Source organism: Podarcis gaigeae (assembly GCF_964106915.1).
Source record: "Podarcis gaigeae genome assembly, chromosome: 6".
In the NCBI taxonomy this organism is placed as follows: Eukaryota; Metazoa; Chordata; class Lepidosauria; order Squamata; family Lacertidae; genus Podarcis; species Podarcis gaigeae.
The window spans coordinates 13,706,642-13,732,303 of record NC_139682.1 but is presented as its reverse complement, the minus strand read 5'-3'; the positions used below and the strand labels follow the sequence as shown (position 1 = coordinate 13,732,303).

The following is a 25,662-nucleotide window of genomic DNA, read 5'->3' as shown; positions in this document are numbered from 1 at the left end:
AAGATTAATATGGCATGAAACAATTACTAATGATTGATCATAACATGAAATAATACAATAATCAAGTTCTATAGATGTGGTCAGCTATGCATGGAGTACAAGTCACCATGAACTTTAGGTGAACGGAGCGATGAGGGAATGTCTTGGTGTTTGGAGCAGGTTTGTACAGTGTGTGCAGAAACAGAGAGAAGATTATAAGCGAGACTTCCCAGAATGCAAGAGAAAAGAAGCAATACTTCCCATAGCAAGACTTCCCATAAGGCCACAGTTATGTGTGGAAAGAGATGCAATGCTTCCCTATAATGCAACAGTTATGTGCAGAGGGAAAACATATGTGCAGAAGGAAAACTTCCCTTTATCTCCCCCTTTCTTTTCTTTTTTGCGAGGCGTACTGGGTAAATAAGGCAAAAATATTTCGGGATTAGTGGTGTGCCAGCAAATGCCCAAAATAAGTTCGCCAGGGAGGATGGGACAGAAGATACTACGAGATACGTGGTTTGCCAACGCATGCTCAAAATAAATCTGCCCATATCTCCCCTTTGGTTTACTGTTGGTGTTGCCATTTCGCAAAATAAGCAGCAAGGATTTTATTGGGTGGCTGAGGGGGAGAGAGAAGCCGAGAGAAAAGACTTATGAGGCCAGGAATGCATTGGAGGAAGCAGCATAGTAAGATCAACATGCAAATTATGACAATAGCATATTGAAAGAGATTACGAAGCCAAGTAAGGTTCGGCAACCAAGCGGTAAGCCACTGGGTGAAAGAATCCCAGAAAGCAGGGAAACCAACATCCTGTGTAATGTGATGTGTGAGATTTTGCAAATGAGAGATTTGTTTTTGGATAGCCTTAGAATTGTCAGTGATATTAAAGCAGCACATATTTTCCACTTGTTCGCATCCGTAATGATGGAGCATCAATAGATAATCGATAGCAGCGCGGTAAGAGTCCATGACGCAATTCCCTCTGTTCTTTATTCAAAAAGTGAAGAGCTTGTGAAGTAGAATTCAAGGCTTTTGCTGCAGAGCAAGCTAAAGAGTTAATATTCCTGCTATTTCGTACAGCCAATCCAGGAACTCCTAAAAGAGAGACAGCTAGAGAGAAATATTCAGTTCTGCTAAGGAGAAAAACAAAATCGTTATAATCATTAGTCAATTGCACAGAGCGTCAATATCGAGAGCAGGATAAATGATGCTTTTTTGGTAAAATAATAGACATACGGCTTAAGCAGCAAGGTGTGCCATGGCTGTTTGCAAGAATGTAATTAAACGTAAAGCCTGGACACGACCAAAACCAGCCGTCAGGCAGCTCTGTGTATTTATATATATATGAAATATTTACATAATCAGAGCAATTGAAATTATCCTTGCCCATTTTCACACAGTTGGTTTTTGTGCAGTTCACCATACGGGCACAAGAAACATTAAAGGAAGTCACGTATGGGGTCATGGAATTGGCTGCGTGGAGAAATGATGCAAAACTTTAACAGCAGCTGCCAGCTCAGAATGCTGGGCAAACTTCTGTGGAAGAGTGTAGAGGCTGTGCCATTTATCATTTTGTTGCCATGCAACGACCCCCCTGGAGGGGGCTCCATTAATAAACACAGTAAGGGCATCCAACAGGACAGGGCTACTGCGCTATGCTTAAATTCACTTTCAAAAACTACATATTGAGCAGCAAATAAAAGCATTTGGTTGGCTGCCAAATTTGGATTGGCTCCGGCAAGCAAGGACATGGCATGGCTCTGGTTGCCAATTTCCGCACAGGATTGAATCGTCTGAGCCGGATCGTATTTAGGACGGTTAATGATTGACTGCAAAGCCTTCTTACAGTCGGTGTTTGCATTTTCAAAAGCCAATTTTTTCATCAGTTCATTCTGGGCGGTAGTATTATCAACCTGCCTGGTGACTGCTTCTTTCAATCTATCTATAAATTGATGGTAGGGCTCTGAATGTTGTTGTTTAATATTAACAAAAGAGCTAATAGGGAAAGCAGAAGGCAATTCCCCAGACCACACAGATTCCTCCTCTAAGGACAGAATTCCTTTCTGCCTAGCCAGAGAAAGTGAGGTGCGCACAACTCCTGTAGGAGAGCACGCAGGGGTTGTGGCAGGCAAAGGAGGAAGGGGAGGGGTGGATGGGTTTGTGGGCTGAGGTGTAGGGAGGGGTTGGCAAGGCTGCAATGGAGGCAAAAGCTTAGGATAAGGAGGGGGGGGGATTGTCTGCTACAGCCAGAAGGGCAGGGGCCGAAGGAGACGCCTGGGGTCCTAATTTAGCAATGGCAGCTGCACATTTCTGCCAGGTGAGCAGACAATGAATTGGAGCCCTCGGTTCTGCAAAGAGGGTCTTCCCGATCTTTTGCCAAGTCCCCACCTCCAGAGAGCCAGTCTCTGGGTAGGACGGATACTGGCAATTGATTTCACAAAGTAGTTGTTCAATTTCTTTTAAGGAAACATGAACACCCACAACCCGCTGCCTAACTAGAGAAAACAATTCCCTGGCATGTTCTCTCTGCAATTTCGTCAAATCGTTCCCCATACTCACGAAGTAAGCGCGCTGAGACTTTTCCAGTCGAGTGAAGTACAGGGGCTAGGCTGCGTAAGGGATCTGGCACGTCGGGGTCACCAGATGTAGGAATGAAAATCACGGGAGATGAGTAGTAGGTGTCATGTGAGAGGCGTCTGCCGGGGAAGCCCCGGGAACTCTCTTTTATTGAATATTACAAACATTGCCACAGGTGTGGTTGTGGCTGATTGGTTGATACAAACACAAAGAAACTCATTGCCTATTGGTTAATGCAAATGCAAGGCGGGAATTACATGTGAGGGGTGGGAATTACATGTGAACATTAATCACTGGTAGATTAAAGGCTGGGAAACGAGGTTGGGACTAGACAAGCATGAAACCTCCTAACCAAAGATTAATATGGCATGAAACAATTACTAATGATTGATCATAACATGAAAGAATACAATAATCAAGTTCTATAGATGTGGTCAGCTATGCATGGAGTACAAGTCACCATGAACTTTAGGTGAACAGAGCGATGAGGGAATGTCTTGGTGTTTGGAGCAGGTTCGTACAGTGTGTGCAGAAACAGAGAGAAGATTATAAGCGAGACTTCCCAGAATGCAAGAGAAAAGAAGCAATACTTCCCATAGCAAGACTTCCCATAAGGCCACAGTTATGTGTGGAAAGAGATGCAATGCTTCCCTATAATGCAACAGTTATGTGCAGAGGGAAAACATATGTGCAGAAGGAAAACTTCCCTTTACAGTGGCATGTCTTCACAGCCCTCTCAGGTGCAGAACCTCCAGGAAAACCGCTGCAGGTGCATGTGGAGGAAAGTCTCTGCAGCGTGCGTGCCTTTCTGTTGTCTCCTTCTGCTTCCCCATCTTCTTGGCTTGGGATAACCCAGCCGTCCTTCTTGTTGGCCAAGGAGCAGCAGCAGGGGAGGAAGGGAAGGCAGTTGAGTAAATAGGGAATGCTACAAGCAAGTTAAGAGTGCTGTCTGGGGAAGGCTGGTCCATCAGTGCAAAGGGGGCACTGCCCCACCAACCTCTCCTGGCCCTTAGGCAACCTCCACCTGCCTGCCTTCTCGCTTTCAACCAGTCCAGGAGGTGTAACTTGCCTGTCAGCTTCCTCCTCAGTCGCAGTGCTGCCCTCGTAGAACCCAGCAGGGAGGACAATGGGGCAAAATTAGATTTGTTTGGCTCTGACTCCACCTACTGTGAGCTTCTCTGCCTTCTTCCCTACAAGTCCCAGTGGGCACCAGTTGCTACTGGTGTTGTCCTTTCCCCCCCCATTTCTTTTCCCCCTTCCCTGCCGCCCAAAGCATCTGCTATCAAGCAGAGGAGGAAATGGCTTGTAGGACACCAGTCTTTGTCATTTGGGCGACAGGAGCAGGTGTCAGCAATAAATCCCATGGAGTAAGTGAAGCCAACTCTTTATTAGAAGAAACAAGGTCTGCTCAGGAGTGCCAGGCCTAAGGAGCACAACAGCTCTTTTCTCAGTAGGTCTTGCCCTTTTGGGGCAGTTGTGGGGACCAAAGGTTCCTGTCTTCCCACAGCTGCCTAAGTCTCCTCCTCCCTTGGGTCCTTCCCAAACAACCTGAGACTCCGCCGTCCGGCCTTTGCACCTCCCTCTTCATACCTCTTCTGGTACTGGCAGACCAGATCAGAGGGGAGCTTGTCGCAGCAGGATGAGGAGACAGCTTGGTTTTTTCACGAGCCTGACTCGTCTCTGCCTCTTGGCCTCCTCTTCTCCTGCTATCCACCTCTCTGCCACAGACTTTCCCTGCTCAGTAAACCCTGCTCCCTCTTCAGCTTCCCAGGCTTCCTCTTCCCAGTCTTCTCCCTCTGACCACTCGTCGTCTTCTCACAACCACCACTTCCCTCACAGATGCTTCCTGGCATTCCTCCAGCCAGCCCATGGCATCAGGAGATTGCATCGCAGAAGCAATCCATGAGTCCCATCGACTGTGTAGCACTTCAGAATATAGGCAGAGATGGCCTGCCTCTTCTTGGGTTTCACATTCTCCTTCTTGTCACCTTCCAGGGAATTGCCACAGGGAAATACCACGCTGCTGTCCTCACCAACAACGAAGAGTGGGAAAGAGCCTGTGTCAAGGCGGGCAGAAACTGTGGAGATCTGGTTCACCCTCTTGTCTATTGCCCTGAGCTCCATTTTAGTGAATTTACCTCTGCTGTGGCTGACATGAAGAACTCTGTGGCAGTAGGTTTATCAGATTTACTATTATCGGTTACTATTTTATGCCTACGCTGAGTACAATGCCTGTGAGGCACTTTCTGCACTGTTGAGGGAAGTTTTTAATGTTTGAAGTTTTATTCTGTTTTTAGTGTTCTGTTGGTAGCCGCCCAGAGTGGCTGGGGAAACCCAACCAGATGGGCGGGGTATTTATTATTATTATTATTATTATTATTATTATTTCATCATCACCATCAGATCAAAAGTGCTGCTATGTAGAACTGCTTTGCTTCTGCCTACCTTCTCTAGAAATGCAACTGAGCATCATTATCTGTAGACAGGCTTCTGAAAATGCTTCTTACTAAATCCAGCCTCTTTTCTTCTGTTTTCTCCAGGACCGAGATAACTCCCCAAGCTCTTGCGCTGGACTCTTCATTGCTTCACACATTGGGTTTGACTGGCCTGGTGTCTGGGTCCACATAGATATTGCTGCCCCGGTCCATGCGGTGAGTTGCGTATGATTGATTCCATTCTCTTAAGTCAAAGGCCGGTATATCCTCACCGCAGCCACACAAAATTAGATGGAGCCAACATTGCCAGTGATTCAGAAATGTTTTAAATAAGTAAAATGAAAGTTTTGAGTCTTTGTGGAGTGGGATCTTGTCTTCTGCAGTGCAATAATAAGCCAGTCCTCTAGTTATGCGCAAGCAAAAAAAAAATAAAAAATAAAAAACAACTCAATGTTTTGAGAATCTTAGATCTTTTTCAAAGCAAATGGCTAGCCTTTATAGAGGAGGTTGAAAATGGGTAGATACTGCCTGGTGAAACCTCAGAAGTCAAAGGAAAGGTTTGAAAGTCTAGTCTTGCAAATATTTTGTCAGAAGTCCCTCTGAGTTCAATGGGACTTAAGTTCCATAAGTGCAATATGCCAAATCACAGCATTAGTACAAATTCTAGAGATCAAGAGAGGCCACTGGACACCCGGGAGATCCTTGCCCTTTCCTGGGAGCAGCAAAATCAATGAAACAAAAGCAGCAGATACATGCAGGTTTTGTGTGATTTAAACAGGTTGTGGAATTCAGGCAATGTAACTACAGAGCAGTATCCAACGAAGTACTTCCACCACTGTAAAGTGTTGTTGCAAAACAGAACGTCCCCTTCTTCTCCTTTCACTGCACACCGCCTTCCGCACATCTGCTCTGGAGGTTTGGGGGGGACCTAGAACAGTTTTGGGGAGCACGTGGGGAGGGGGGGAGTTCTATTGTGCACCCCAAAGTCCTTGTGCTCGCAGCACTTCATTGGATACCTGCCTGCGGTGTGTTGGATTTTTTTCTCTTCATTTCTTAGCTTTATGTAAATAGCAGATTATACTAGTAAAAGCATTGGCAAGAGATGCATTAAAAAGCAACTTGTTTGATAGGGGATCCCTGTACATACGTCATCGTTGTTGTTGTTCCCATCTGACTGGGTTGCCCCAGCCACTCTGGGCAGTTTCTAGCAAATTATAAATACACAGTACAGTGGTACCTATGGTTAAGAACTTTATTCGTTCCAGAGATCTGTTCTTAACCTGATACTGTTCTTAATCTGAGGTACCACTTTATCTAATGGGGCCTGCTGCTGCCACGCGATTTGTGTTCTAATCCTTAAGCAAAGTTCTTAACTCGAGGTAATATTTCTGGGTTAGCGGAGTCTGTAACCTGAAGCATCTGTAACCTGAGGTACCACTGTATGTCCTGTTGAGTTCAGTGGGTCTTATTCCCAGTTAATTAGGTATAGGATTATAGCCTTTGGATGCTGCAGAGTGACTTAATTTGTGTGCCTCTTTCCATTCAGCTTTATTATTATTATTATTATTTATTATTATTTATTATTATTATTATTATTTCGCCTAAACAGCACACAAGCCCTCACAGGCAGCATTCCAAGCATTTGCCTTCAGTGTTTCTCCTGCATTCGGTGCTGAGACTCGCCTCTCCCTGCTTTTGCTCCTAGGGTGAACGAGCCACAGGCTACGGCGTCGCTTTGTTGCTCTCCCTGTTTGGCCGTGCCTCCGAAGACCCTCTCCTGAACATGGTTTCTCCGCTGGGCTGCAATGGGGACTCCCCCCTGGAAGATATGGAGAGAGATTCCAAGAGGCGCCGCTTGGTTTAATGCCCGCTCTCCTCCCCCTTTGGAGAGAGGGCACACAGGAATTACCTCACTTTGCACTGAAGGGTTTCCCAAACCACGAAAGCACCCACGTGTCGGAAATGACCGAGAAAATGAAAACAAGTTGCTCACATTTGTTTCTCCCATCTCACTCTGGCAAAAGGCTGTATTCTGTTGGGTTGGGTGTTTTTCTTTTTTTTTAATGCGCTTGGGGTTTTCCTACCAAACCTGGTGACTTTGCTGCTTCCAGTCTTTCTGGAGAAGGGGCCAGGGGTGTCTATTCCCCCACGTCCCTTTCAAAAAGTACCTGAGCCTATTACTGCAACAGCTTCACCTCTTGATGCCAATAGAGCCTTCCGAGTTAGTTCTGCAGGTTTTATTTCTCAACCCCTCTGCTTTACAGAATTCAATAGTGTCGTGGGGTTTGGAGGAATATAGGGGTTACCACCTTGGGAGTCAAACACCAGGTGTGTCCCTTTAAATCTCCTGACACTGCAGGGGATGAGGAGCTGCTGTGCCTCCTGGCCTTTTTCTCTGGTTTGTTTTTCACCTGCTGGGAGGCATACCTGAAATCCTGCTTGCCCCCAGGTCAGGACTGCTGCGCCGGAAGGAACTGCAGCTGCCATGCCCAACAGCATAACAGACTCCACTTCAGTTTGCAGGGTTGCAACCGCTGGGATTAAGCCACTTTGAGGCTCTGCATTATTCACTTAGCAGCCGCATTTTGGCATAAGGGAGGCCTTGTTTTCTAAGGCAGCTTTTCAATAATAATAATAATAGTAATATTCCTAAGCTACCATTCATGCATGTTACATCTTTCGCTGATCATTACGGATACGACCCTATAAGTGGGCCGGTGCATTTCTCCACGACGGTTCTTAACACCCTTCTGCTGACAAACTTCATCGACGTTTAGAATAAAAGTGTTAATGGGAGGCAACCTAGAATAAAACCCTTCCTACTCTCAACACGAGTGTAAGCTTATTGAATCGAGGTATCTGCGCCGTTTCTTTCTGCAAATACGTGTAGGTGACACAAAGAGTGCAAGAAGTAAGTGCAGGGCAAAACTGGCTATGAGTCATGGCAGCTACGTGGAATTGGGCAATGGCGCTCTCGTGGCCAGGTGTTGAGGGCAGGCCATGGGAGACGCTCTCTCGAGCTACCGTGGGGCATCTTGCTGGGCACAGGACTAGGCAAGAACCGTGGCTCGATGCAGCATGGGCGGTTCACGTATTCTTCATTTTCAGGGCCTGAGCAGCATATCCCATTCACTGCGCCTTGCCACAGCCAACTTGTCATACATGCACATAACCGTCTGGTCATCTCACAGAAAGAGGAATGCCCAGCATGCCACACTTTTATTTTATGAGGGTACATTTGCAGAGTGGAGAAAGGAAGCAAATTGCTGAAAGTATTACGATATCTAATCTCCACTCCCCCCCAAAAAAACCACACCCTGTGGCTTTAGAGTCCCGTGCTGTGTGCAACATAATCCCTGCTCTTATACATCGGGTAGTAAACAGCGTACATAGAAAGCTTACACTTCTGCCTTGCATCAGATTGAGCTAATGAATCAGTCCCCTCTACACCTCTTAATTCAGTATCTTCTGCCATGTCCCTTTGCAGTTGCACCCCACCCAACATTTCCCTTCCGAAACAATGCATTGTTGTGACTCCACACACACACACACCCCAGCTTTAGTCTTCCCTGGGTTCCCTGGTCCATTTAATCATTGTTTCAGGAGATCTGTAGAGGAAGATGAGCTTGGCAAACAACTGCTCCTCCAACTCCAGCTCCCCGGCCTCCCGAGCCAGGAAGATATCTGTGCAGAGTTTCAGGATGCGGTCCACGTTGGGCAGCTCTTCAAACATGATGGAGCGCGAGATGCCGTTGAAAAGCTCTCGGATGAACTTTCCGATGACCAGAACAAAAGACATGTAGAGGCCTACAATGCTGTAGCGGGGGGAGAGAGAGATGGTGATGATGTTCAGGGTGTTCTTTGAGTTTTCATAGACTCATAGAATTGGAAGGGGCCTCAGGGGTCATCTAGTCCAACCCCTTGCAGTGCTTAGCCCAATGTAGGGCTCAAAACCCATGGCCCTGAGATTGAAGAGTCTCGTGCTTCATGGGTAAAATTGACTCGAGTAATCCCATCAGCCGAAGCCCTGCACAAGGACTTCCACTTGCGTAATGAGCTTTTCTTCCCCTCTTCTTGCCTTGTGTACCCCAGAAATTTATTCTGGGGGTTCAGAATAAAACCCCAGAACAGCACACTGGCAAGGGTGGAAGGAAGAGGGAAGGCTATTCTATGTGGCAAGCTGAGATGTTTGCACTGACAGAACATTCAACAGTGCAATACTGAATTCCTGCCAGCGATTGGCTGCCTGTTCTGTATTTTTCAAGGCAGCACAGCGGGGAAAGATTTCTCTCAGGTCTCCCCAAGCCGCCACCTTAATCCAAATCTCAATTGCTGCCCCAGAAATAACAGGTTCCAGTTTGACATCCTTACCCATGAGCTGCCAGAAATCCCAGGCTAGGAGGGCTGACCTTGTCGTTGAAGATGAAGAGTTCCATATTCTTACTGCATCCATTACCCAAACAGCCGGGCCTCTGCTCTTTAACAACCCACCATTCGGGAACATGGCTTAAGGACTCCTTGGCAGGCAGCTGCTGCAGTTCGATGGTGATATTTCTGAAGAAGGCCATCTTGTCTATGTCCTTTGGCGCATTGGAATGAGCTGCGGAAATGAGAATTATGGGGTGGGGGTTAGCTGACCGTGGAACCCCTGCCTTTCTCCCAACCCACAGGACAACACACACAGCTGTGGGCGCTTTGCACAGCTGCAACACAGGAAGATGCCCCCACATCAAGTCAAACCATTTGTCCACCCGGTTCAGTATTGCCCATGATTGGCAGTGGCTCTCCAGGGTTTCTGATGGGAAATACACAAACCTACCTGGAGGTGCCTGAGCCTGAACTGAGGGTCCCTTCTGCATTCAGAACAGATGCTCTACCACTAAGCTGTGGCTCTTCCAGGCTAACGGGAGCAAGGAGTGCAGTCACTTCCTCCTACCCTAACATTTAACAAGTGTCCTTGCCAACACTTCCACTTTCTGATGCCATACTCAAAATCCCCAGGGAGAACTAGAACCCCACTTTAGCCACACACAAAGAAGGAAATGCTTTTTAAAACTGAGGTGGAAGCGGCAATAGAGTGCTAAGGAGTAGTTCATTGGCTTTAGAGGAGTGCCGTCTTTTTCGCTCTATAGGATGCACCCGACCATAGGATGCACCTTGTTTTAGAGGGGGAGAAGAAGAAGAAAATAATTCTCCCCCTCTCTGCTCAGCGCCCCTTCAGCGAAGCAGCAGGAGAAACGGGGGCCCTTCCATTTCTCCTCCCGCTTCGCTGAAGGGGTGCTGCGAAGGGGCTTCAGTGAAGCAACCCGTAGCTTCTGGATTCAGGCGGCTATCCCTGAAGCCTGGAGAGCGAGAGGGGTCGGTGCGCACCAACCCCTCTCGCTCTCCTGGCTTCAGCAAAAGGAACCCGAAGCCTCCGGAGTGCAGCGGGGGCTCCTGCTGTGCTCCAGAGACTTCAGGCTTCAATGAAGGCAACCTGAAGCCTTCGGAGTGCAGCGGGAGTTCCCACTGCACTCCGGAGGCTTCGGGTTGCTTTTGCTGAAGCCAGGAGAGTCTCGCTCTCCAGGCTTCAGCAAAAGCAACACGAAGCCTCCGGAGCACGGAGGGAGTGCTCCCTCTGCACTTCGGAGGCTTCGTGTTGCTATCGCTGAAGCTAAGGAGTGTGCATTCACTCCATAAGACGCACACACATTTCCCCTTAATTTTTGGAAGGGAAAAAGTGCGTCATAGAGCGAAAAATACGGTATGTTCCCTGAGTCTTCAGCAAGACATCGTGAAGAATCAGCAATGAAAGCAGAAGCTCCATGGGTCTAAACCAGGAGTAGTCAACACGATGCTCAGCAACTCCCATCAGCCCCTGCCAGAATGGCCAAGGTCAAGGAGGCGCATTGGGTACCCTTGGTCTATACAGAGAACAGCTATATGGGCGTCTAGTTTTGAAAACAAAAGAGGCACTCAAATCAGGAGCACAGAACCCACTGCACATCTGAAGTTTATATCCAACCAGGGAACCCCACAACCTCTGGGCCCCAAAACAGCCGCGCCTCATTAGCCAGTAGTCTCTGACACCTTTGGGGTTTGTTTGTTTTTTTAAAAAACCCTTTCCTTCAATTAGAGCAGCCCCACCTGCCATTTTTAATTTCCCAAAGCGCTTCTGGTCCCTGCATGGGTTCAGAGCCATTCGTGAGAAACGAAGATGGTATGGGTGACTGTTTGGAGCTTTTGCCATGATAGTGGCAGCTGGGTGAAAAGAATTTGGGGTGAGGGTGTGGGGGAGGAAACGGCACCCATGTGCTCCTTTTGCTAGTTTGACCCAAAGACAGCACATTTCCAGGTGTCTGGAACAATAAGACAGTAGCTTTTTGCTCATACCATACCACATGCATCTTTTGGGTTTGCCTTCCTACAGCAAAACTCTGCAACTCTGGCCTCCTCTCATCTTCAAGCAGGTAGGTTTTTCCTCCACTTTTGTCCACTTACCCACTTGCAGCCGATGGGCCATTTTAGCTTCTGCTCCACCAGCTGCTCTCAGATACCTTGGAAGGACACCAGGAAGCAGACTAAAATGGGGTTGGGGGAGCAGAACGAAAGCAAAGCAAAACCTTGGTGAATGCTAAAGGTCTCCTTTCCAGATGAACACGTGTTCATTTTTCGCATATACCCCACACAGCTTCCAAGATATTATACAAATCCATGGAGGAGGAAGGTCTAATCCAGTGTTTCCCAACCTTGTGCCTCCAGATGTTTTTGGCCTACAACTCCCATCATCCCTGACCACTGGTCTTGCTAGCTAGGGATGATGGGAGTTGTAGGCCAAAAACATCTGGAGGCACAAGGTTGGGAAACACTGGTCTAATCCATAGCTATGGTAGCCAAGTGGAGACCCCACATACAGGAGCCATATGCTACTGAATACCACATGCTGAGGGACATATACTGTAGAAGGAAGCGCTAACGACCACCGAAAGAATCAGGAGAAAAACATAACACTAACACGCCTTCCGTTCTGGTCCCACGTAGCATTTCGACAATTTGCTCCCGAATCCTCTTGTCTTCATAGCGCATCGTGTGTATGCCGGATGCTTCAATATTCTTCACGAGAGAGGCATTCCTGATTCAATAAGGATAGGAAGAAAAGGTTAAGGGACGATTTAGACGTTCTTCAGGGCAGGCGTTATGGAAGAGAGAGATTCTCCTCTTGCGCTATGTGCCTATTATGAAACGGACAACAAAACGGGTTTGCCAAGAGATGGCTTCCTCTGGAAGATCTACTTGACAAAGTGTCGCAGAAAGGATGCAGTGCAAAGGGTGGGACTTGGAGGGTTGGGTGTGAGGTCACTAAACAGAGCAGGTTTCAGTTAGTTCCTTAGTAACAACAACAACAACGTGGCAGCCATGGGCAGCAAAAGAAAGAGGTGCCGCCGCTACTCCACACCAGTGAGTAAGGAGACGAGAAAAGCCTGCTGGATCTAACCCAGCATTCTGTTCTCACTGTACCCAACCAAATACCAGTGGAAAACCTGCAAGGGGGTGGTTGTACACACATACACAGAATACACTTAATATTAAAAAGATAAAAACCTGAGAAGAGTCCAGTGGAAGTTGATGTAGATTGCGGAGGAACTGGAGAGTTCTGCAATCATAGCTTTCCGACTTGCAGGGCTGATGCTCCACAGCAAGCTGGCATTGCCTTTTATTTTAGCAACGATGACGTCCTCTGGGCTATAGTTGACTATAAATTGCATGGCAGACTGAAGAAAACACAAATGTTTTTGGTTTGTTTGCTGTTGTTCCAAGCAAGACAGAGAAACTTCTTGAGCTAAATTCCTATCTAACCTGCTTTTGGCAATCCAGATACAATTCAAATCCAGTTTTAATTCAAATTGGGTCTCACCAGCTATTGTTGGAGAGAAAGAGAAAAGGATGGCAATTTTTTCTGCAGGAGGTTTCCTTGTGCACAATAAAATATACTTACAGGATGGAGGGCATATTGAGTGGTGAGTTCATTATACGCTGCATGAGTGAAAGGGACCAGATTCTGCTGCTGAGCACTCATGGTAAACAAAGACTAGGAGAAAGAGGATGAAATCCTGTGTTACAAACCTCAGCTCCACTATACAGACGTACCTCATCACACCTTAGCTGGTTCAGACCCAAAGGTCAGTTTTACACACTAGTCACAGGCTGATGCTAACCAACCCACAAGCTCTACAGCTCTGGATTAGTTGCATTTCAGCACCCATAATTCAAACTCTGTAGCAGCACGGTTCACAGCAGCATCAGCAGAACAATCACTTTGAAGCATCATACAGCAACACAGATCCATAGGTGAGCCCAGAGGATAATAGCATGCGACTCTGAAAGAATGGGCGTTCCAATGGGAAATAAAGTGGGCATTTCCTACAGGAATCTGAAGAAGAGGGCGTTGGCAGCTCCGGATTAGGGAAGAACCAGGTTGGTTGGCGTTGACACTTGCTATAAACTAAAAGGTAAAAGGTAAAGGACCCCTGGACAGTTAAGTCCAGTCAAAAGTGATTATGGGGTTGTGGCGCTCATCTCGCTTTTAGGCCGAGGGAGCTGCTGTTTGTCCACAGACAGCTTTCCAGGCCATGTGGCCAGCATGACTAAACTGCTTCTGGTGCAATGAGATACTGGGACGGAACCCTTCGTGCACGGAAATGCCATTTACCTTCCCGCTGCAGCGGTACCTATTTATCTACTTGCACTGGTGTGCTTTCAAACTGCTAGGTTGGCAGAAGCTGGGACAGAGCAATGGGAGCTCACCCCGTTGCGGGGATTCGAACCGCCGACCTTCCAATCAGCAAGCCCAAGAGACTCAGTGGTTTAGACCACAGAGCCACCCGCGTCCCTACAAGCAGACTGGCACTGTTAAACACAACCCTTTAACTGGAGATGTTAGGGATCATTGAGCTATAACTCCACTCTATTTTTTTGTAGTGTTAAAGCAACAGCTTTGGATGGTGGAAATGTTCCAGTACTCATCAAAAATACTTATCCCCAGTCTTAACTATAAATTGACCCTCCACCTCCTGCGGACCTACCTCATAACCGCTGATGGTAATTTTGACAGAGACGCCCAAAGGCTGGTTAGTTACTCCCGCCACTGATTTGACCAGTGACATAAGAAGCAGTGGGAACCACACAATGCAGATGAGCACAAAGACAATGAAGCCTCCCATCCCGTATTTCACAAGCAATTTCTTCTTCTGCCCAGGAGGCTGGGGGTATTTCTGCAAAATGGAGAATGGGAACAAAGCTGTGTGTATACTCCACTGATAATTTTTTTTAAAAACCCCTCCAATCTGTGCATCAAGGTAGGACAAACTCAGCATTCTGAAAAACAGAATTCCAAGCATTTGCTTAATTTGCATATATTTGACTATCCTACATATATTCCACTCAGGGCCAGCCTTTTGGCGCTTGAGGCAAACCACAAAATAATAATAATAAGAGTTTAGATTTGATATCCCACTTTATCACTACCCGAAGTAGTCTCAAAGTGGCTAACATTCTCCTTTCCTGTCCTCCTCCACAACAAACACTCTGTGAGGTGAGTGGGGCTGAGAGACTAGCCACAAGCCACAAGCTTAGAGACTAGCCACAAGCCCAGATTGTTTACGCATGTGTGATCTCCATCAATCCAAAGGGGGCCTGCACACTTGCAGAGTCCCTCTACCTGTGCATTCATCCATGTTCAGGTAGGGCGCCTTCAGATGGGTGCTGCAGGCCACAATGGCTATGTTCTCCATCCAGTGTCCGAGGCCCTATCAAGGGGTCAGCAAACTTTTTCAGCAGGGGGCTAGTCCACTGTGCCTCAGACTTTGTGGGGGGCCGGACTATATTTTTTTTTGGGGGGGGGGGATTGAACAAATTCCTATGCCCCACAAATAACCCAGAGATGCATTTTAAGAAGAAGAAGAGTTTGGATTTGATATCCCGCTTTATCACTACCCGAAGGAGTCTCAAAGCGGCTAACAATCTCCTTTCCCTTCCTCCCCCACAACAAACACTCTGTGAGGTGAGTGGGGCTGAGAGACTTCAGAGAAGTGTGACTGGCCCAAGGTCACCCAGCAGCTACATGTGGAGGAGCGGAGACGCGAACCCGGTTCACCAGATTACAAGTCTACCGCTCTTAACCACTATACCACACTGGCTTCTAACACCTCCCTCTCCACCAGGGAAGAGGGAGGGAGTGATAATCTACACCAGGAACAAGGAGGAAATAATTATCTACACTGGGATGTGCTGACCCTTTGAATCCTGCCACCTGAGGCGGTCAGCTCACCTTGCCTCATATCTTTAGGTGCCAGACAAAAGCATTTCTCTTTGGCTTGGGCTGGTTCACATTCAATGTCCTTTTACATGTGTTTTTGTGAGAGGGAGTTACTGTGGGCCACATGCATTTTCAAAATATGAGCAGAGAAGTGTAGGCCACATTCCACCACAGAGTTAGGCACACTTAAACTTGTTGACTTGTGCAGCCAGACAAGAGATTCGCCCCAGTCATTGCTCCTGATAGACCACCCGGAGTCATCTTGATTGGCGGGGCTAATGGTAAACCTTAAGCAACAGGACTCACTTTCTCAGATTCTCTCCAACATTTCAGGATGAAAATGTTAGCATAGATATCCTCCACACAGATCCAGCTGGAGAGGCTGAGTGTGGTGTCGGTCCAAACCCAGTCCATGGCAGCCCTCAGTTCTGTCAAAAACGGTATCAGGCGAAAGCTGCACAGAGGAGGAGAAAGGTGGCTAGTTAATGGGGCAATAAGGAACCAAAACAGTCAAAGCCTGTCTACAAAAAAAGGCTTTCCCAGTATTGTAAGAGTGATACATATTCTCAAACTCTGATGCCCTTTTGTTGGCATCCATCTGTCTCGAGAGACAATGGAATGTGAAGTCCTCAGTTGGAGAATCACGGCACCTGCTGTGGCTGCAGAGACCAGTAACTCATAACTGCTGCCTCCTGCATTGCTTTTGCTGTCTTAGCAGCACTGAAGTGACCTCTCCGGGACTGAAACCAGCTTGGCTGCAGGAGTTGCCAGAAGGTGGTGTACAAGGAACCATCCAACTGTCTTAGGGACTCCACTCTGGATTCCTGAAGGGTTTACTTCTTCTCCTGAAGGTATCTCAGAAGGTAGCAGAGGTTAAGGACCAGAGTTTTCCTTCTCCAGGAGGACTACCTTCCCAGGTTGATGAGCCCCATCTGCCCCTCTCTTCCCTCCACAAGACATGCAGAAACCACCTCCTTGACCGTTGGACCCACTCTTCGTCTCGTCCACTTAATCCACTAGAGCTTTGTCTTTGTCCCTACCCTAACTCTCTGAGGATTTGTGACTCATCCGCTACCCTCATCTGGTTTAGCCAACCAGTTGAAGCCGTTTCCTGGGATGTGGCCGCTACGGCACACCGACAGCTTCTAGGAGCCACAGGTGAGACCCGAGTGCAGGGTGGGGACCCAAAGTTGACAAACTATCCAGGAAGGAGCACGACGCTTTCCCCTACATATTATACCCACTTCAGAAGTCAGGGAAACCCTTTGGCATTGCATAAAAGCCCAACTGTGTCCTAGTCAATGGGGCGATTAAGACCATTGTGCATCTGCTGTAGCCTAGTGGCGGCCAAATTGAGAGAGGGGCTCTAAAAGGCATTTGGACCAACTTGTAGAGGGCAAGGATATCGGTAGAGACTAGTAAGCATGGCTACATGCCACCTCCAAGATTAGAGGCACCAGGCAAACGCTGCACATGGAAACACTTGGCAGATATTGTGTGTGTGTGTGTCTGATACACAACCTGCTCCCCTCCTTTCTAATGTGCAAATTGCTTCACACTTCTCATTCCAGCCTCTTCTATGCAGGAATGGAGGAATCACAACTTGCCTAAGGCCACCCAATAATGTTTACAGCCAAGCAGCTGCTGGAAAACACAACTTCAGGAGGTATCTCAAGCCAGCATCTGCCTCCTACCTTCCTGCCCTCTAAGCAGGTTACATTACTCTGAAAAAGCTTGTAACAATTATTACGGTGAAAGTTTTTTCCTAATTTTTACCATTACGTAACTTTAGGCACCAGGCAAAAACATTCCTACTTCGTCAGGCTATGGCCTTTTTACGTGGGTGAGATGTTTGAATCTAGGTTTTTTTTCTAAAAAAAAGAATTGCTTTTTCTATTTTTATAAATGTTAGTTTATTGTATGTTTGTGTTTATTTGAGGGGCTGTGGCAAAAAAGCAACTAATAATAATAATAATAATAATAATAAAAAAATTTCTTACACAAAATAGTAAATTGATAATTTTGTTTCAAGTAACTCAGTGTGAGACTGTAAGGACCTCTTTTACCTTACAATTCTGTTTCCTATGTATGTTATTTCTATATTTATAGAACCCCTGAGGAATTATTTGTTCCAGCACAGGCCTGCAATAAATCTTCCTTCAAGCACATGGAGATTTCCACCCACCCACCACCCCCTCCCCCACCCCCATCAGACGTTCTTTCTTGCTTCTGTGATTGGCTTGTTAACATAATGGCTTGCGTTCCATGGGGATATTATTAGGTTTCTCTGCCCTCCTTTATAAAAGTGCTGCTTACCCTTGGAATAAGAAGAGGTTTATGCAATTGTAGCTCTTAGTCAGAACATTGCCCAAGACCCGTTCGGGGTAACCGCATTTGATCTGATAAGCCGACAAACCAAAATAGACACACTTGACCAAATACCACAGCTGAGCCACCGGATTCCTGTTAAACCTCCTGCAAGTAAACAAGAGAGATGTTCCAATCTCCATCTTTAACAACTATGACTAGTTAGAAGAAAGATTTCTCTCAGTGCATGGCCCTCTTTGAACTCCGCAGGCAAACGCAGCAGCTAGGGATGTAAGGAGGAAGAGATTTCCACCCCGTGCTATGCTTGTCGCAGTCAGCGCTGCTTCCGTACTGCTACAGTTCAGCTTCCGCTGACACCTTCCTTATGCATCTTGCTATCCGCTATGGCCAAAATGTAATTGATTGCATACTTAATTTCAATGCATTTCAATGTAAAGGAAACCTCAAAAACAATGCAGTAAATAATGCGGTAACTTTGGTAACGTTCACTGGCTATAAAAACAGAACAATGGCCAATACCACTTATATCTGATCACACGATTTCCATCCCTGATCTTGGCCAAATATGCAAATTGTGCCAAATTCTACTCCCATTTCCCTTTCCAGCAGAACTCTCCAGCATTCCCAATTGCAGTCTAGGCTGAGCATGCAGAGACATCTTGAAAAAGTAGTAAACATCGGCTGTGTGTGTGTCTATGTGTGAAGGGGGAGGACTAAGCACCAACACATTCATTGCAATTCAAAGGAAATGCAATGCAAATAGAGGGTGGAGATGAAATTATCTACATATCATTTGTGAAATGAAAGCAGCAATAGCAGTGAATACTGATCTCATTTGCTGGGTTGATTTCTGATCTGGACATGGGACAAATAAGCAAACATGGATGCTTTAGTTGAGATTCTTCCATGATCCTCTGGGCCTGTTTGAACTCTACAACTCTATGATTCTATTATCAGCAATTTCTGCTCTAGTTTCTGTTTTTGTTGGAATTCTCTGGCATCTTTCATTGTCATACCTTTCCGTTACTCCAGGCAAGATGAAGAACATCCAAAAATGGATGCCAAAGACAAGTAACACCTGAAAAACACATTTCCCAAACATGCTCTTTCTCAGGTAGATGGCACGGTCAACTATCATCGTCCCAAATTGCACCAACAGCATCACCAGGAATGCTTCAGGCACCTGGTCTTCTGAAAGGGACTCTGTGATGTCAGCGGCAGCCGAGTGTTTCTGAAACATATTAGAAGCATTCGTTGATAACATGCGGGTGTGAAGAAAAGGAGCAAGCCTAGGCTTCCAGTCAGAGTCTATGGGCAGATCAACACTACAAAGCTATTATTGTTTATTGAATTTATAAACTACTTTGCTACTATAGCAAAGTTGTGAATTTTTTTAAAAAAAATCCTCTATTTTCTTGTCCAATCCAATACTTACAGGACATAACTAAAACAGACGCAAGTCATAACCACAAAGTCAAGGGAAGAATATACATCAGGAGGCTTAGTTTTGTCAGAATAAGTACAGCTGTACCTTGGAAGTCGAACGGAATCCGTTCTGGAAGTCCGTTCAACTTCCAAAATGTTAGAATACCAAAGCACGTGGCCCCGTTGGATGTTTGGCTTTCAAAAATAGTTTGCAAACCGGAACAGACACTTCTGGGTTTGCGAGGTTCGGGAGCCAAAACATTTGGGAACTAAGCTGTTCGACTTCCAATGTATGACTGTATGTATATACATTTCCAGAGTTATCACTAAATAAAGTGGTACCTCGGGTTAAGTACTTAATTCGTTCCGGGGGTCCGTACTTAACCTGAAAGTGTTCTTAACCTGAAGCACCACTTTAGCTAATGGGGCCTCCTGCTGCTGCTGCGCCGCTGGAACATGATTTCTGTTCTCATCCTGAAGCAAAGTTCTTAACCTGAAGCACTATTTCTGTGTTAGCGGAGTCTGTAACCTGAAGCATATGTAACCTGAAGCATATGTAACCCGAGGTACCATGGTACATCACTTCTGGTAAATGAGTCCCCATAGCCACTAGAGGGCCGTGAAAATTTGTGTCCCAGGCTTTTTAGACTCGTCTACCCATGTACTATCTGAAACCAAAGGGGCACATTGCTTGGCAGATGTGAAATATATTGGCATCATTTTCCGCTCTCCTACCCCACTATAGCTTCCACACTTTCAAACAGATTAGCAGAACAGATTCAAGCCTCCTTAAGAGTCTGGTGTCAAATACCTCCTTGGTTCTGGAACATGCAAAGCAATAACAAAGTGCTTTTGAGTATGAACCATCACAGAACTTTAGTGTGGCAGCTAAAGAAATTTTGGAACTTCCTGCCTATTGGTATCGAGAAGGCACCTTCACTATATTTAGCACCAAGCCTAGGACTTGCCGATCAGAAGGTCGGCGGTTCGAATCCCTGCGACGGGGTGAGCTCCCGTTGCTCGGTCCCTGCTCCTGCCAACTTAGCAGTTCAAAAGGACGTCAAAGTGCAAGTAGATAAATAGGTACCGCTCCGGCAGAAAGGTAAATGGCATTTCCGTGCGCTGCTCTGGTTCGCCAGAAGCAGCTTAGTCATGCTGGCCACATGACCTGGAAGCTGTACGCCGGCTCCCTCGGCCAATATAACGAGATGAGCGCCACAACCCAAGAGTCGGCCATGACTGGACCTAACGGTCAGGGGTCCCTTTACCTTTACCTAAAAACATTCTTGTTTAGACAAGCCTACCTAGAAAAAAAAATTATGTGAATTTTGACTTTCTGTATGTTTTAAACTATTGCTGCAAATCTTTCTTAATTTTATGGATTTATCTTTTGGTAAACTGCTTTGAGGTTTGTTTGGTTTTTTTTAAAAAAATACAATCAAGTGGCGTGTAAATTTTGGGAAATAAATAAATACAACAAATAACTCCTACACATCAGGCATTGTGGAGGAGTGGCTTCAAGCCAATTGGCAAACATTCAAGGCATCTGTTGCTTTAGTAATTAGCAAGGCGAGCTGATACTTACACCGAAAGCCCAGTAGCCGAAGATGACAATAATAAAATTAATCACATCAACCAGGAACATGAGTGCATAAACGTCACAGATTAGGCTGCATTCTGGATGAATAATGTCGTAGAAGAATTGCCTTATGGGTCGGTATATCTGAAGAGCGCTGCAAGTGAAAATTTATCTAGGTCAGTCCAGTTGAAAAGGAGAGTCGTGTTTTTCAAAAGGGTCACTTACTTTTCTGAAAGCTCAGTGGAATGTATGCCGCATGTCTAGCAACAAAGAGTTCGGCTGTATTCGTGAATCATCCACCGTAGCTCGTAAGAACCTGGTCACATCCATACCATACTTCTAAAATCTCTCTTCTACCACTTTAAGGGCTCCCCGCACCACGCAAAAATCTTCAGAAATGCATCTTGTTAAGGGAGTCCTAACAGCACCCTTAACAAATTGCATTGAGGTGAAGTCGTGACTCTTATAGTGCTACGAGCGGGCTTTAGAAGTACAGCGTTGTTGCTGTGACCGCAGTGTCACACACCCATAAAGCTCTAGGGCTGAAAGGAGAATCCTTTAGTCACAAATATTCCCAAGAGAAAGCATGTCAAGCACTTTCACAAACTTTTTGGACTGCTTCGTCTTTAAATACGCGTATTCACAGAGACTCTTGAGAGTTCCATGGACTGCAAGAAGATCAAACGTATCCATTCTGAAGGAAATCAGCCCTGAGTGCTCACTGGAAGGACAGATCCTGAAGCTGAGGCTCCAATACTTTGGCCACCTCATGAGAAGAGAAGACTCCCTGGAAAAGACCCTGATGTTGGGAAAGATGGAGGGCACAAGGAGAAGGGGACGACAGAGGACTAGATGGCTGGACAGTGTTCTCGAAGCTACCAGCATGAGTTTGACCAAACTGCGGGAGGCAGTGGAAGACAGGAGTGCCTGGCGTGCTCTGGTCCATGGGGTCAAGAAGAGTCGGACATGACTAAACAACTAAACAACAACAACATTCACAGAGTACCGAAAGATAGCCTTTTAAATATAACCAACTACGTGGAATTTAACATTGTGCTGTTCCAATCATTCATCTGTGCAGACATTGCAGCTTTGCAGATGGAACAACCCCCCCTACTCTTCCCTTCATTCCCTGTTCTGGGGGGTCTCCCACCCCCTGAGCCAATTTTGCAGGCACTGGGTGGGGGGGTGGAAAGCCCCATTACACTTCCTCAACCAATATGTGAACCGAAGCACAGCTGTCCTGTGAAAGTCACACTACTCCAAATTTTGCAATGTAGTTCTCCAACCGAAGTGCACATATACAAGGGGAAGTATATAAATAAAAATGCATATACTCATGAATGCCACACCCGCAGAGTGCATTATATTAGGGAACACTGCCTGGGAAAATGTCTTCCTATGTCAACATTGAATACAAAAATATTAAACAGGAAGTTTGCACTATAACGCTGATGAATTTTCACAAGGATTTCTTTTTTAAAAAAGCTAAATGTTGCAGATTGCTGCATAAATGTGGACAATTGAATTCATGACTAGGAAAATGAGAAACTGAGAGAACCACAATTGACAGTTCCAGCCACTGCGTAGCTTTGCGTCACATTGGCTCTGGCGCCACCTACTGTTGACCTCCTGGCTCTACGCATCCCAAAGGGCACCATCCACCATTAACACACAGATGTCAGCGGCACAGTCTATTACAGGGAGTGGAAGGTCCTTTGATGACACCCGTATTCCCACCCACCCACCATCTTGCCCCCAGCTCTGTTCATTCATGTTGCAACATCTGACTTTTTAAATAGATTTTTTAAAAATAAAAATAAAATCCCAATTTACATTTTAACCAGCAGCTTCTTTGCCTTCATCATCTGCCGTTTCATTGCTGCTTTAGTAAGTCTCTTCCCGCCAGTGGGTTTTTTCCTGAAAAGGCTCCATTTCTTCTTGGCTTCCTCCAGAGTTTTGTCTGCCAAAAAAGAAAGTTAATCACAGCTTTCTATCTGGGAAGTATTTGTTTCACGAGAGCAATACCTCATTTTAGGCTCTCACCAACTCATGTGGGGTCCGTCCACAAAACACAAAACACTTGATCCGCCACCTACTCAGTCACGTTATCCGTGCCGCCAGTCCTCCAAACATCGCTTCCAGTGACCTCTGCATAATATTAAAATGGAAGCTCTTCTGCCAATTTCTGCCCCAGAGCCCCCCCCCCCAAATGCTGGCACCGCAACAGTTTAATGAACACAGGGAGGTCAGGTTTTCTGTTTCGTATGTGTAAAAGAAGTTCAGAGAAACAGGGAAGAAAAGGGTGGATGGCCAATCAGCCGTAAAAGGAGCAGGAGGTGGAGCAGGAACACAACAGACACAAACAATTCATTGAAAGATCCCAAGAACATAGGAAGTTGCCTCATCTAGAGTCCATTTGCTCAGTATTTTTTTTCAAACTTTTTCCTCTTGGCCACACTTTTGGAATAAAATTTTGCTCACCAAATTTTTTTACTGATAAGAAATACATGGGGAAACCAAAAGAAACAACTCAAGCAGTGTTTGATTTATATAACACAGAACACAACTACCTTCATTAACACTCCTGGCGGCGGCTCTGGAGGGACTTGGGTATCTAGAAGAATAGTTTCCTCCTGATCCAGATGGACGTTCCTTCAGATGGCCCCTGTGCCTTTTCTTCTTTTGCCTCCCTGCCAGGTTCTTTTCTTCAGCGTCTGGTATACTGACACCTTTGGAATCCCAAAGTCCATAGCACTGTAGAATGCAGTGAAACCAAGAGGCATCAGCACATTTCAGGATCAGCAGAGTATAGGCAGTCAGCATTCAGGCTCAGTAGCGCAGCAATTTGGCTAAACTACGTTTATTTACATATACACACTTGGAGCATCGTAACTCAGCTCCTTCCTCTTCAGCATCAGACAGCAAAGAGAAAGAACAAAGGACAAAAATCCTATATCACGGAAACACAGTAATAAAATATCCTGTCTCCGTCACTTCCCACAATGTGGAATGAAAACATACACCGTCATGTGATAAAAACAATCCCATGACTGCAACACAGGGAATGAATCCTAACAGTAAGATCTGCCAGTATTGATTCAGTCAACTGAGCCAGGATGAGGAAGTTACACGGGCGTATCTCTGATTAAGCCAGGAGATCCACTCATCCAGGTGGACCTTGGGTTTGGATAGCCCCCTTGCCTACCCATGCTGCCACCAGAATCCGACCTTTCAATGGAAATAAACATAAGTGGCAAGATAATACTACAGTGCTACCTTGGAAGTCGAACAGAATCCGTTCTGGAAGTCCTTTCAACTTCCAAAACATTCGGAAACCAAGCTGCGGCTTTCGATCGGCTGCAGAAAGCTCCTGCAGCCAATCGGAAGCTATGGAAGCCCCGTCAGATGTTTGGGTTCCAAAGAACGTTTGCAAACTGGAACACTCACTTCTGGGTTTGCGATGTGTGGGAGCTAAAACATCCAAGTACCAATGCGTTTGACAACCAAGGTAAGACTGTAATAATATAGAAATGTGAACCACTGAATTTAAGACTGGAAAATGAGAAGCCGAGAGAAATAAAAACTGGTGAATTTTGCCCATCCCTACTTATGATGAATCCTCCCTTGAATAAATGTTAATGAGTCCGTGCTCTAATATAGCTCCATAAAAGAACGGGTGGCATTACCTTCAGGTTATACCTGTGAAAGAACAAGGCCAGCAGTTGAACCAGATCAAAGTGCACATAGCCATCCTTCTTCTCGATCCCAGCAATATTAGGCAAAGCAAGCGGCTCTTCCGCATAGACCCCACAATAGGCCTTGGTGGTCCAAGGAAAGAATCCAAACTGAGAAAAGTACTTGACCACAACTGTTACCTGGCAAGGGAAGGAAAGTGCGCAGTCCTCAATGATGCTGGATTCCAAAGGCAAAGGGCTGGGAATATGGGAACACAACCCAATTTTATTATGAGAAATCGACCCCCTGTATTTATCCCATTTATTTGATAATTTCATTTTCAGAAAAGTTCCGCGGAAATTGTATGAGGCCCAGATAACACGTTCAACATATGCCCTTGTCAGTGTGGTGTAGTGGTTAAGAGGAGTGGACTCGTAATCTGGTGAACCGGGTTCGCGTCCCCGCTCCTCCACATGCAGCTGCTAGTCACACTCTCTGAAATCTCTCAGCCTCACTCACCTCACAGAGTGTTTGTTGTGGGGAAGGAAGGGAAAAGGAGATTGTTAGCTGCTTTGAGACTCCTTAGGGTAGTGATAAAGCAGGATATCAAATCCAAACTCCTCTTCTTCTTCTTCTTGCTGGATTCAACTGTGATATATAAGTTTCTGCTCTATCTGTTTGACACAGGGCATGCTGGATGCCCTTAAACAAATTTATTTCCCAATGCCTTTAGCAGGGATGCAAAAGCCCAAGCACCTAGGTCCCATCAATCAAGGTGCCTGGATTGAGGAAGAGGGTTGGAATAAGGTTTCCCATCCTCCCTTATGCGGCAGAGTGGGTTGCCAGGTTGCCATCCTCTCCTATATATCAGGAATGGGGAACCTCTGACAGCACAAAGGCTGCATTCGCTTCTGAACAACATACCAGTGATGGTAGGGGCTAGTGGGTAGAGCAACAAATGTAAATATTATCTTAGTACAGAGGGCCAGATAGAGATGCTTAGAGAAACACATGACCCCCCAGAAGCATGGCCTAGCCCCCATTTTTGGTCCCAACCACTGCTGACATGAATCGCTTGGAAAGTGGACACCAAAGGAAGATGAGCCCGAGGCTCAAAAAGGTTCCTTGCGCTGTTCTATATCCTTTGTTCCTAGTTGCAACAAGTAGCTCTTCAATGGAGGAAGAGATTGTTAAGTATAATTGTTTAATTGTACATTGAAATGGAAAATGACTGTTCCACTGAAATTCTATTGAAGCTAAGAAGAGCTCTCTGAGTGCCTAATGGGTTGATAATTAACTTAGGATGTATATCTGCTACTCTCTTATGTAGTGTTTAACCTTAGATCACATGGTACGGTTATTCAGT

At 46.0% G+C, this 25,662-nt stretch overlaps 2 protein-coding genes across 2 annotated transcripts in view; one reads left to right on the top strand and one right to left on the bottom strand.

Moving 5' to 3' along the window:
* The window catches only part of NPEPL1 (aminopeptidase like 1), a 54,709-nt gene extending 46,888 nt beyond the window's left edge, over nucleotides 1-7,821 (top strand). Inside the window, exons 11-13 of the mRNA XM_083744363.1 lie at nucleotides 4,553-4,729; nucleotides 5,098-5,208; nucleotides 6,698-7,821. Coding sequence (XP_083600489.1) covers nucleotides 4,553-4,729; nucleotides 5,098-5,208; nucleotides 6,698-6,856 — 447 coding nt within the window. The 3' untranslated portion in view covers nucleotides 6,857-7,821. The remainder of the gene's footprint in view (nucleotides 1-4,552; nucleotides 4,730-5,097; nucleotides 5,209-6,697) is intronic.
* A 373-nt stretch (nucleotides 7,822-8,194) lies between these two features.
* The window catches only part of LOC310846936 (piezo-type mechanosensitive ion channel component 2-like), a 73,069-nt gene continuing 55,601 nt past the window's right edge, over nucleotides 8,195-25,662 (bottom strand). The window contains exons 39-52 of the mRNA XM_083744079.1: nucleotides 24,308-24,496; nucleotides 23,192-23,375; nucleotides 22,455-22,581; nucleotides 20,625-20,772; nucleotides 18,631-18,845; nucleotides 17,603-17,761; nucleotides 15,593-15,740; nucleotides 14,055-14,243; nucleotides 12,968-13,060; nucleotides 12,574-12,743; nucleotides 11,987-12,103; nucleotides 11,473-11,552; nucleotides 9,364-9,592; nucleotides 8,195-8,807 (exon numbers count right to left, since the gene is read on the bottom strand). Coding sequence (XP_083600205.1) covers nucleotides 8,552-8,807; nucleotides 9,364-9,592; nucleotides 11,473-11,552; nucleotides 11,987-12,103; nucleotides 12,574-12,743; nucleotides 12,968-13,060; nucleotides 14,055-14,243; nucleotides 15,593-15,740; nucleotides 17,603-17,761; nucleotides 18,631-18,845; nucleotides 20,625-20,772; nucleotides 22,455-22,581; nucleotides 23,192-23,375; nucleotides 24,308-24,496 — 2,304 coding nt within the window. The 3' untranslated portion in view covers nucleotides 8,195-8,551. The remainder of the gene's footprint in view (nucleotides 8,808-9,363; nucleotides 9,593-11,472; nucleotides 11,553-11,986; nucleotides 12,104-12,573; nucleotides 12,744-12,967; nucleotides 13,061-14,054; nucleotides 14,244-15,592; nucleotides 15,741-17,602; nucleotides 17,762-18,630; nucleotides 18,846-20,624; nucleotides 20,773-22,454; nucleotides 22,582-23,191; nucleotides 23,376-24,307; nucleotides 24,497-25,662) is intronic.